This window comes from Ipomoea nil, unplaced genomic scaffold, assembly GCF_001879475.1.
Source record: "Ipomoea nil cultivar Tokyo-kokei standard unplaced genomic scaffold, Asagao_1.1 scaffold3087, whole genome shotgun sequence".
NCBI lineage: Eukaryota > Viridiplantae > Streptophyta > Magnoliopsida > Solanales > Convolvulaceae > Ipomoea > Ipomoea nil.
Genome location: NW_017619515.1, coordinates 3,867,647 through 3,879,295, shown reverse-complemented (window position 1 = coordinate 3,879,295; position 11,649 = coordinate 3,867,647). Strand labels below are relative to the sequence as shown.

At 38.1% G+C, this 11,649-nt stretch overlaps 2 protein-coding genes across 3 annotated transcripts; one reads left to right on the top strand and one right to left on the bottom strand.

Annotated features, from left to right (window-relative positions):
• Positions 1-202: 202 nt before the first annotated feature.
• Positions 203-3,243, top strand: LOC109166304 (cell division control protein 2 homolog D-like). The gene is made up of 8 exons (XM_019315254.1): positions 203-637; positions 1,305-1,446; positions 1,569-1,630; positions 1,733-1,844; positions 2,319-2,412; positions 2,519-2,588; positions 2,675-2,813; positions 2,892-3,243. Exons 1-8 carry the CDS (start codon positions 408-410, stop codon positions 2,982-2,984), a joined length of 942 nt encoding a protein of 313 aa, XP_019170799.1. The 5' UTR covers positions 203-407; the 3' UTR covers positions 2,985-3,243.
• Positions 3,244-4,551: 1,308 nt separating this feature from the next.
• On the bottom strand, positions 4,552-10,487 carry LOC109166302 (3-hydroxy-3-methylglutaryl-coenzyme A reductase 1-like). 2 transcript variants are annotated; one of them, XM_019315252.1, is made up of 5 exons: positions 9,290-10,487; positions 6,049-6,230; positions 5,514-5,860; positions 5,085-5,313; positions 4,552-4,997 (listed from the first exon to the last, which is right to left on the bottom strand). In XM_019315252.1, the coding sequence occupies exons 1-5, from the start codon at positions 10,282-10,284 to the stop codon at positions 4,948-4,950; spliced, it is 1,803 nt and encodes a 600-aa protein (XP_019170797.1). In that variant the 5' UTR covers positions 10,285-10,487; the 3' UTR covers positions 4,552-4,947. The 2 variants fall into 2 exon arrangements, with proteins under 2 accessions (XP_019170797.1, XP_019170796.1); XM_019315251.1 differs by having other exon boundaries at positions 4,552-5,313.
• Between the last annotated feature and the right edge of the window lie 1,162 nt (positions 10,488-11,649).

Genomic DNA, 11,649 nt, shown 5'->3' with positions numbered 1-11,649 from the left:
TCAAATAATTTACCTTCAGTATACAAATAATGTACTTTTAATATATTGAAAATATATATTGTATTCATGGAAAGTACATTATTTGAGTATTAAAAATATATTATTTTATATAATATACATTCAGTACACGAATAATGTACTTTTAATATATTAAAAATGTTTTTTTTTTTTGTTATGGCCAACATGGTAATTTGACGTAGTGAGTAGTGACCCCATAAAATGGGGCGAGTATTATTCTATTCAATATCTATGGCAGGGGTGCGAGGGTATCATCGGTTTGAAATTCAAAAATGGTGCCGTTAGCCAAACTAGCAAAATAAAACCTAGATAGATAGTTAGATCTCGAATCTCAGACACGCTCTTGAAAGAGAATTGGAGTATTACAGAGATAGAGAGACGGGAAGACAATGGAAAAGAGCAAGAGTAGTAGGGTGTCAGCGATGGAGGCGTTTGAGAAGCTGGAGAAGGTGGGAGAAGGAACCTACGGCAAAGTGTATAGAGCAAGAGAGAGGGCTACGGGGAAGATTGTGGCCCTGAAGAAGACGAAGCTCCACGAGGACGAAGAAGGTGTACCTCCCACCACTCTCCGCGAGATCTCCCTCTTGCGCATGCTGTCCAGGGATCCCCATATCGTCAGGTATCAACTCTTCATTTCTCATTGTCCAGGGCTCCCTTTTTTTGTTTTTTCTTCTTCTTATTCTTTTGGACTTCAGTTTCCAGTTATTGTGATATTTCTGTCATTGCTTTGTGAGCCGAGCCGTCTTCGATTTTCATTATGTTTGTGTGTTTTGATTTCAAACTTGCGGTAGTTTGATTTTGGTTTCTGTTTCGATGGCACTCCTCTATGGTTCCTTGATTGTTGTGACTTGTAAATTCTATTTAGCGTTTTATCATTTTTACTTCCCCTTTTTCCCTCCCTATTCACATTCTCCAAAAAAATATGAACACGCACCTATGCATTAGTATTACCCAAGAAACACATCTCACTCACTGACAAATCAAAGTAAAGGGGTTTCTTATACAATATCTCACAACTATTTAGCACTTCCTCCACATGAAAGATTCTTAGGGTGTGTTTGGTTTTAGGGTTTACATCCTAATGGGAATCAAAATCATAGTTAGTTTTTGGTTGATTTTGAAATAAACTATGGGATTTGAAATACACTTAGTTTTGAAGAAAATGAGATTCTGAATTTCCTTATATTTGGTTTGTGGCTTATTGGATCTTCAATTATTGTTTTGATTGCATTAGGTGTTATAGCTCCCATTACCATTTTTCTAGCTGATTGATAATTACATTACAGATTGTTGGATATCAAACAAGGCCAGAACAAGGAAGGGAAGACAGTTCTTTATTTAGTGTTTGAGTACATGGATACTGACCTCAAGAAATTCATCCGTAGTTTCCGCCAGAACGGAGACAATATCCCTCCCAAAACAATTAAGGTATGAAAATGTGGACTTTCAAAAAAAAAAAAAAGGTATGAAAATGTGGTATTTAAGGGGTTTGACAAAATATATATTGCTCATTGATTTTGGTTTCATTGTGGTGTGAACTCTCATTACAGAGCTTGCTTTATCAACTTTGCAAAGGAGTTGATTTCTGCCATGGCCATGGTGTGCTGCACAGGTAAATCCCAGATTCTCTGGAAATTCTTATGTTCTTTACTTGACCATGTGAATTGCTTGGGACAAGTGTTCATCCATTCACTTCTCATAATTGTTGCTCCAGGGACCTGAAGCCCCATAATCTTCTGATGGACCGCAAGACAAATACACTTAAAATTGCTGATCTTGGATTGGCACGAGCTTTCACTTTGCCTATCAAGAAATATACTCACGAGGTATCAATCACTTTGTGATACATGCAAGGCTTGTTTGGCAATGCTTATAATTGTGTTGTGAGAAAGGACATTTACTCCAACTTATGGATTATTATTGTTGGTTTTATTGAGGACTACCCAACATGGACTCTAGAATAAATAAAGTGACATGAAATAATTTTGACCTTATTTTGCCCATGATGAAGTAATTAAGCCTTCATCCTTCATGGACTTTCATGACCATTCATTATTATAGGTTAATGACCCTTCATGGAAAATAAATCATTCCTCCTTTACAACTATTTTGTGGGTTGGATTGCTAATCAGTCCATCAGATCGTTATTGTCATTGGGCTTATTTGGCCAACCTGGGCTTTCGGGCTAAACAATCAATGATGGAGTATTTATTAGCTTAACAAAATATTCGTATGTAGAATAAAATTGTCAACATTTTTTGAGAATCTAGGTTAACAAAATTTAATGTTATTTTATTCAGATCTTGACACTTTGGTATAGAGCCCCTGAGGTTCTTTTGGGTGCTACTCACTACTCAACAGCAGTGGACATGTGGTCTGTTGGTTGTATATTTGGTAAAAAACCTTTCTTATCCTTTAAATCATTTCTATTTTGTTTTGAGGCACTGAAATGAAAAGTGCTAAATAATAGTCTCCTTACGTGTCACAATGCCAATTTTAGCTGAGCTAGTCACAAATCAGGCTCTATTTCCGGGTGATTCCGAGCTGCAACAGCTGTTGCAAATTTTCAGGTTAGTTAAATTGCCTGCCAGGGTTTTGATTTCTCGTTTGTTTTTTTGGTTCTGAGTCTAATGTATGTATGTATCTTAAATGTTAGATTGTTGGGAACTCCTAATGAAGAAATGTGGCCAGGAGTGAGTAAGCTAGTGAACTGGCACGAGTACCCGCAATGGAGACCCAAGCCACTCTCGTCTGCTGTCCCTAATCTGGATGGAGATGGACTTAACCTGTTGGGTGTAAGTTGTTGAGGACACAATTATATTCAATCTTGAATTCAGGCATCAAAATGAATGTTAATAATTGGAATTTTGCAGGAGATGCTGCAATATGAACCATCTAAGCGGATATCAGCAAAGAAAGCAATGGAGCATCCTTATTTTGATGATCTAGACAAGTCGTGTCTTTGATTGCCTTATATATACCAACCAACCAACTAAGTGAATGAATTCTTGGTATTCGCTTGCTTCTCTTGAGCATCAATCTCTTTGACATGACTCATTTTCATTGGGAGTGCTCATTCTCAAGTTCTAGGATAAGATAGTTTAGCTGCGAAGCGAAGTTGATTGTATCATGACTTGCCTTTTAATATGTTGTTACTATTTTTATTCACCCAACTCAAGTGTCAAAGATTTGGTGATTTTGATTCCATCTCCTATTGCATTGCTATAGTAACAGACAAACAACGTATCAGAAAAAAGAGTTAATGAATGGTTCATTAATTGCCACTCACTATAACAAATATTTTGTTTTTTATATTTTTTTGTCAGACGAGACGATGTATCATATTCAAACTCATCTTTGTTTGCACTGGATTGACCCAATTAAAGAGGAAAGTGTTGGTCAGATTGGTTTTTTCATATGAGGGGGTTCAAACTTCCGACCTCTCATGCGATTTTTTTTTTTTTTTTTTTTTTTTGAGATAAACAAATAAGCTTGTTTGTGTGCGTACAATTATGCAAATGGCTTGGGATAAAGGAATTTGGAATAATTGGGCAGACAAGCACACAACTGATTAACTCCTCCAATCATCACATATTCACATGTTTGTGGCGTGGCAAGTGGTCCAAACTGGCATATGACTGACAATAGACAAATTAACTACAGATCACTCTCGCACGTTCACCAATCATCTGTGTCTTCAAATTTGATTCCTGCTTACTAGCCTACAAAACATGAACTGTACATAATTATGGAAATGTCACATTCATTATGCTTCCAATCTGATCCCTGAGGCTACATTATTAAGAATAAATGTGTTACATAGATCTTACAATATATCAAAGAATAAGTGTAACTCCGTATAATATTAGACATTAATTTTGTTTAGTAATGCTTCCTGGATATGACTTGTTCTGACCTAGGATATTAAGGACCTCAGAACCTTTACAAATGTTTCTCAATTAATATACCTAGTTATCATTATTTGGTCATTACACATTGATAAACAACAATTTAGTTGGGAATCTTGCTCACGAAGGAAAAACTCCTTGTTCCTGGGCCCTCACACCCCTCCTAGCCAAAGGAATTTGTGAAGTTGGTAGCTGTGATTCATTGGGTGAGAGGACCGGCGTCTAGTACCCACCAAGAGCCCATCACATTGGGTATAACTCCTACACTGCGACTATCAGGGTTTGATCTTGCATTAGTCCACAACCTATCACCTAGGAGCTAATTGAGTTACCCGTGTATACTATCTCCAGAGGAAGGATGATACGTCATAAAAGTATGGTTATTTTTACAATATCAATCTACCCAACAAACAGTCTTAAAGCATAATTTGATAAAGAAGGTTTTACCCAACACAATTGGATTAATTATTAGTATTCAGCATAACCTAATCAACAATGACAGCAGGCAGGGTCGGTGATTAAACAAAATAGGAAAAAGGGTCAAACAGGTTTATTAACCCTTTCAAAACAAGACTACTGTACGGTGCGGTGAATAAGGCAATCACACATTTAACACACACAACCAAGAACCAACCTTGTGTACAGTTTTTTATAACAAGCACACAACAATATCATTCATTCTTCGCTGCTATTTTTTGTGCAAACCGCAAACCATAAGAGCAGAGAGAGAACAAACAATAATAACCTTGCAAAGCATCTTCCCAACGAATATAGAGTACCAACCACCAATTACATTTAAAACTTAAAACCAACAAAAAATAAGAACGATAATTGAGACTCTCTATGCAGACAGAATGATACAGATACTACACTGCTTGTGATCGCAATATATGGCCACAAGTCAGTAGGGTAGCTTCTTCTATCAGGTACACAGAATAATAATAATAATAATAATTGGGTGCAACTTTTTCTTGCTTCACATGGCCAATGTCTGCTCACTTACCTGTATCTACCTACAGATTCAAACACTCCTTTCACAATCCATTTGCGTTAACAACTCATCGGGCACTTCTTCAGTCACATCCATTTGTGTTAACAACTCATCGGGCACTTCTTCAGTCACATCCATTTGCGTTAACAACTCATCGGGCACTTCCCCAGCCACATCCTTGCTTGATCTATTGTATTTCATATGACTGTTGACAAGCTGACCAGATACAATAGCAGCCATCAACGACAGTTCCCCGGCCATGACTGAACCAGCAACAATGGTTGCCAGGAGCCTCGAGTTTGACCCTGGTGATTCATTGCATGCACCTTTCACACCCAGCAGGTTTAGGCAAGCAGATTGAGAAGCAAGATGAGTCCCTCCACCAATGGTGCCAACCTGGACAAAACAATTTCTCAATCTTCACACTGCTAATACCAAATATATGTTGTTTCCAGTTAAAGCGCAAACCCACATAGTGCAGCTGTCTCTTATACGAAACAACATGAGAATTTAATAACTCTACACTAATACTCAACCAGATGCAAGTCAAATAGTCCCATCATTAAAAAATATAAACTTCTGTAAAATTACAATACCTCAATGGAAGGCATGGTCACAGAGATGTGAAGATCCTTCCCATCATTCACAGCCTCCATCATAGTAATGCACTGAGAACTTTCTATATTTTGTGCTGGATCCTGTCCAGTAGCTATGAAAATCGCAGAAACAATATTGGCAGCATGTGCATTAAAACCACCAAGAGCACCAGCAAGAGCAGAGCCAGTAAGGTTCTTAAGCATGTTAAGCTCTACAAGGGAACTAACAGTGGTTTTTAGCACTTTCTTCACCACTTCCGCAGGAATGGTTGCCTCACAGACAACTGACTTTCCACGCCCTTCAATCCAGTTGACAGCAGCAGGTTTTTTATCAGAGCAGAAATTTCCTACACCATGGGATGGATTATATAGTCAGGTAGAGATTAAAAAAATGAAGTCAAAACATAACCGCTCAAAGGTATACAGCAATAAGTGACTCAACCAGCACGCACATATTTCCCAAAGAAAAAATCACCATGACATCCCCAAGTCTTACAGTATCATTCTTTTAAAAAAAATGTCATATAGTCCTCACCAGAGATACCAACAACATCCATGTCTGGGAACTCAATTTCAAGAAAATCCAGGACATGCTGAACACCTTTAGACACCATATTCATCCCCATTGCATCACCAGTGCTGCAGCTAAGTCTTATGTAAAGATTTTTCCCAGCAATTGAGCACTTAATAGTTTGAAGTCTAGCAAATCTGCTCGATCTGTACATAAAGACAAGGATGATAGTGTGAGCCAAAAAACCTAAAATATAAACTGAAACAGTCACTAGAATGAAAATATCAAAGACATAGAAATTAATAATAATCCAGCAAGAGAAATCCATCAAGTCAAAACATCAATCTCAACTCTCAAGTAAAAAGTTCTCTTATTTCAATCCACTGAAAAGTTAGATATTTTCAAGGTGCAAAGACAAGAAGACAAGTTCACCCAAGCAAGAAACAAGGTTCTTGAGCTTCATTCACTCTATAATTACACAGAGACAGTAGTAAATTGTTTTCCTATCAATCTGTTTTATGAAATCTGCATAGGTGGTGTTACATGAATTGTATATTAAAAAAAAAAAAAAAAAAAAAAAAAAAAAAAAAAAAAAAAAAACTAAAAGAAAAACGTGATTCTATTTACTAGACCCCCCATTTTACTAATCTGAATTTTCAATTCAAAAAATGTGAAACCGAAGGCTCAGGGCCATATTCACTGATCTGCCAGAGCCGCTGATTTATTTCAATGCAACCAAACTGGTCCATCTTGGACCTGATAAACCACCGTCAAGATGTTGAAACATAAATCATTGGAAGCAATCTTAAATTGTTTTGTCAATATTTTCGATTCAATCTGAAATTCTAATTTCTGGGTCAAAATTGACAAGTCAAGGTGCCAGCATTTATGTCTTCTTGCAAGCTCAATTGATGGGCTACTTTCTCTTGCCGCTGGGGAGAGTGCTTCCTCTGAAAATTTTTCAATCAAACAATCAAGGATCCTTCCAAATAGTTGTGTATTTGTTCAAGACAAGAAACAAAGCCACTTAACTGTTAGGCATGGTTATCAAGGCGGACTTTCTGCGCGAGATGCCACCGACCGCCTAGTCTACTAGGTGATGAGTATTAAATAAATATCTTGTCTTGGGCAGCCCTATTTACTTCAAGTTGCCTTGAGAGGAATAGTTTTTCCTAGAGGAGTGAGATGTCTAATATTTATTGTATTTATTGTGCATCTTTCCAATGTCTTCTTTAGACCTATATATATGGTGTATAATTTGGAGTATTCTAAGTAACGAATAAGATAAAGTAGAGCCACTAAGAAATAAAGAAGAATGAAATCAGAAAGAAAAAGAAAAAAGAAAGGCCAGTCGGCCAAGAAGAAAGAGGAAGAAAGAAGGTCAGTTGGCCAGCCAGTCGGCCAAGAAGAAAGATAGGCGAGTTTGCGACGGCTACGGCGATTCGGCAGTGGAAGGGTGAGGCGCGACAGCCCAAGCTCGCTGCGCGAGGCGACCTTGTTAGGTGTCCGGTCTCCACCAACCGAACGCCTAGGCAACGCCTTGATAACCATGTTGTTAGGCATGACCAAACACTGTAGTTTGATTATTAAAAGGTCGTAAGGATGTTAAACTTGAAGGATTATCAAGGGATGCCATTAACTAGGACAGAGATATAGTCACTACATTTGGATAATTGGAAAGAAGTCAAAGAAGTCAAAAGTGATTTCCACTTAAATGTCAAGGAACAGCTGTGGTGATACAGTGCACAGATTTATCTATTGGCTTGTTTGAAAAGGAAATAAGAAACATTTTGTTGCCTTTTTATGCATGTAGAGCAATGTTTAAAAAGGCGGTTTTGAGCCACACCTCAGTTTGAGGAGGTCCAGTTACGCTCAGAGGCAATGCGATGCAGTTTCGAGGCATTTTTTGAGGTGGTTTTGATGTTTCGGGCTACAACTAGTAGGCCCAAATTTTTTTTCATTCAATAGATTTAAAGCCCAAACAACCTGAACTCTAATAATAGTCAAAGAAGTAAAAAGAAATCAGAAAGAAACGAGAAAACCAGTGACCTCAAACCTTTGCGACCTTAGCGGCTTTGAACCTGGGCAAATTGTGACCCAGCATTTTCATGGCAATTGGCAACGTTCGCGATTAGCAAGCGTTCGGCAACCTTGTGTTTGTTTGAACTTTAATCTTGGATTGTGATGTTCATGTGCTTGTTTGTGTGTTTGAACTTTAATCTTAATACTAAAAATGTGCCATGTGTTTAGTATTTTATTAAGAATTTTAATGATGCTTATTGGTTTTGATTATATATTTAGTTGGTATTTAAATTTTAAAAGTTTTTATTGGAATTTTTTGGGTACACTTCGAGGTTTATGCCTTGCCACTCCAATACAAAATGCCTTGAGGCCCATTACTGCCTTTTTAAACCTTGATGTGGAGATTAGTCTTTCAATGAACTACTGTGCCTAATGTGGTAACTTTTGGAACTGTATTATAGGCTATAATTTTGAATGGCATATTGGATTACTTGTGGAGTGTTTACAGTTTGAACACAAAAGATGTCTATAGGTCTGGAGACTAGAAGAAGAGGGGGAGTCAGGGACTAGGGAATTGTAGCAAAAAGTTCATTTAATCATTTTCATGGAGTTCAAAAATCACAATCACTGGGCATTGAGAAATGGTTAGAAACTACGGAGTAATTCAGAAGAATCCATCTGAACAGAGCTCTTTACACCGGAGAGCCTTGTCTCAGTTAGGAGCTTCAAACACTCTAGGAAAACTGGCATGGAGAAGCTCAACACCTCAACTACGTGATGTTGAAAACGAGAGTTTGAGAACTCTCCCAAGTATTTTTACTTTCAGCAGCTACATATGATTGGCCAGATTTCACATGAAGTTACGGCCATTACTTTATATATATCACAATATATGCTATCAATGTGCCAATTGTAAAGCAGAGCCAGAAACCAAAATGGATAATTGTTCCACTTTCCAGCAAGCCTCACAACATACCTTATCAAGCTGCATTGGATGTGATTGAAATTTGGATGCTAGACGATACTATAATTAACCAACCAACATATATCAATGTCAACAACTCAGCACATTATGCAATTCAAACATCCTTAAACGCAACTATTTAAATTGAAACCAAACAAATCGTAAGGATGCTAAAGATGGTGTGGAAGAATAAACCTAGAGAAGAAGAAAAAAAATCACGAACTTTACCTATCAAAGAAATAAAGAGTGAGAGAGGGGGGAAAAGGAAAAAGGGCTTACTTGTTGAAAGCCATAGCCAACGTCTCAAAATTAAGAGGATCCTCCAAGAAGAACTTCAAATCCGTTGCCCTCTTTGCCGTCGGAAACCTCACTACAGGAGCTCTAGTCATACCATCTTTCATAAGAACACAAGTCGCTCCCCCAGAAGCATATATGGCTTTGCAACCTCTGTTGGCACTCGCGACCAAACACCCTTCAGTCGTCGCCATAGGCACAGTGTACTCACATCCGTTGAGCAACAGCGGCCCAGCAACGCCAACAGGGATCTGCACATATCCTACTGGCATTTCACAGCACTGCCCCAAAATTGATTCGTAATCCAATCCTTCCAGAGGTAGACCGGAAAGAGACTTCCCCGTCAGTCTCTGCACTGCCTCACGGCGAATGGACGCTGCTTTGTAACAATCACCGAGCCTGGATTCCAGCGAGTAGATTGAGAATTCACCGGAAACAACCTTTTGTACGACTTGTTCGTCCTCTGCGGAGGGAAGAGGAATCTGGTGAAGATCCATTACTTTAGAGATGGCAGTGGGAGTGGGAGTGGGAGTGGGGACGACGCAATCGAGGGAGGCCTGGCAAGGGCCATGTCGGCGATCCTCGTCGATAATGAAGCGGGGGTCACTCTCGCCTTCGACATCCCAAGCGTCGTGAGAGGCACGAGCAATGAAGGACTGGACAAAGTCAATTCCGAAGAAGCCGAGGAGATAGATGAAGGAGGCTATGAGGGAGACAATGGCGGCGAGTTCGGAGAAAGTGACGACATGGAGAGGGGTAGAATTGCGGATCTTGTCGCGCCAGCGGTGGAGAAGGTAGTAGGCAACGGAGAAGAAGAGGGTGAAGAAAATGCCGTTAGTCAAGTAGAGAGGGAGCGGGAGAGCATCAGAGGCCTTAGGGGTAGGTGACGGAGACCGATCGACGGCGGCCGAAGCCTTCCGCTGAAGGTGGTGGTGGGGGTGGTCGACGGCGGGTTTCTGAGGTCTACGGCGGATGTCCATGAGGGAATATTCCGGCAGGGAGGGGACAAAGTATATAGACCGAAAGAGAGAGAGAGAGAGAGAGAGAGAGAGCGAGGGGCCTTCGCTCCGTACTCCCTTTTGTTAAAAAAAATAAATGTTTGATTCGGAAGGGAATGGATGGGCGGCGAAATCGGGATGGATACAGGCCCTATTTATGCCAATTTTCTTACATCAAATCTCCTAATATCTAATTTGGTTAATCACTTTAAATATTACATATTGCGTGATTTTTTATTATTTTTTTTTTTTTTGGGAATAACATATTGCGTGATTAAATGCATATCTTTTTTTTTTTTTTTTAAAAGCGTGATAATGATAACCAAAACGTACGAATTGCATAATCAGCCCACCGGATCATCCTAGTCTTTATGTGTCAGATTGTCAGCCCACCAGATCATCCTAGTTTTTATATGCATACAAGATCTCCAATTCAGACCTTCTATCATCCTTGAGACTCGAACTTCCACACTGCTGACTCCAATCATGATCTTTAAATCAGGCGACAAACCAAATATGCTAAGCCGTTGGCACCTATTGATCGTTTTTATTTGAATCGGTCAACTATGGACAACTTAGACTGATTTATCCTGTGTGATCGTTTGTCAGTCAAGATCATAAAGTGGGATTTACACAGTCACGCTTTCTAATAGTGTCTGTGAGTTTCCCCGGTCACTCAAAATATAGTGCGATAAATTTACAAAAATAAAATGATAATACAAATGATCCATGAAGGTATAGATAATATGATGCTGATGTCTTCTAGTTTAGCTAGATAGACGGTCTTCATATGTGTGGTTCTGCGTTGACAGTCTATAAAATCTGTGATAAAAAACTGATAATACAAATAATTAATAACAAATCAAGTTACATAGACTAAATTTTTTCATAAATATGATTTATATATTTAATTAATAAGTAAATTTTTTTAAGGTTGATCAACCAATTTATGGTACCAATGAATCAAAAGAGCTTTATTAATAATGATTTATTTTGGTAAAATCTGTGATCAATGTAGTTTTATCAATTAATAGATTATATACAAACAAAGAATAATATATAAGAGATTTTTGCCATTATTGAAATTCTATATGATATAAACAAAATTAGTTTTTGTATGCGGTGATTAGTCAAGAAAACATGTATTTAGACCAAAAATGAGAAGAAGAAACATTATGAAAAAATAAAATAAAATTACAGTTGTACACGAAATGAGCATAATAACGTATATGCTAGCACTACAATTTATTACCCCAACCCATCTCGTATTCATGTTAGAACATTACATTCATGAGATTTTATATAATTTTAAATAGATTTCTTACATCAAATTTTGTAATATCTAAT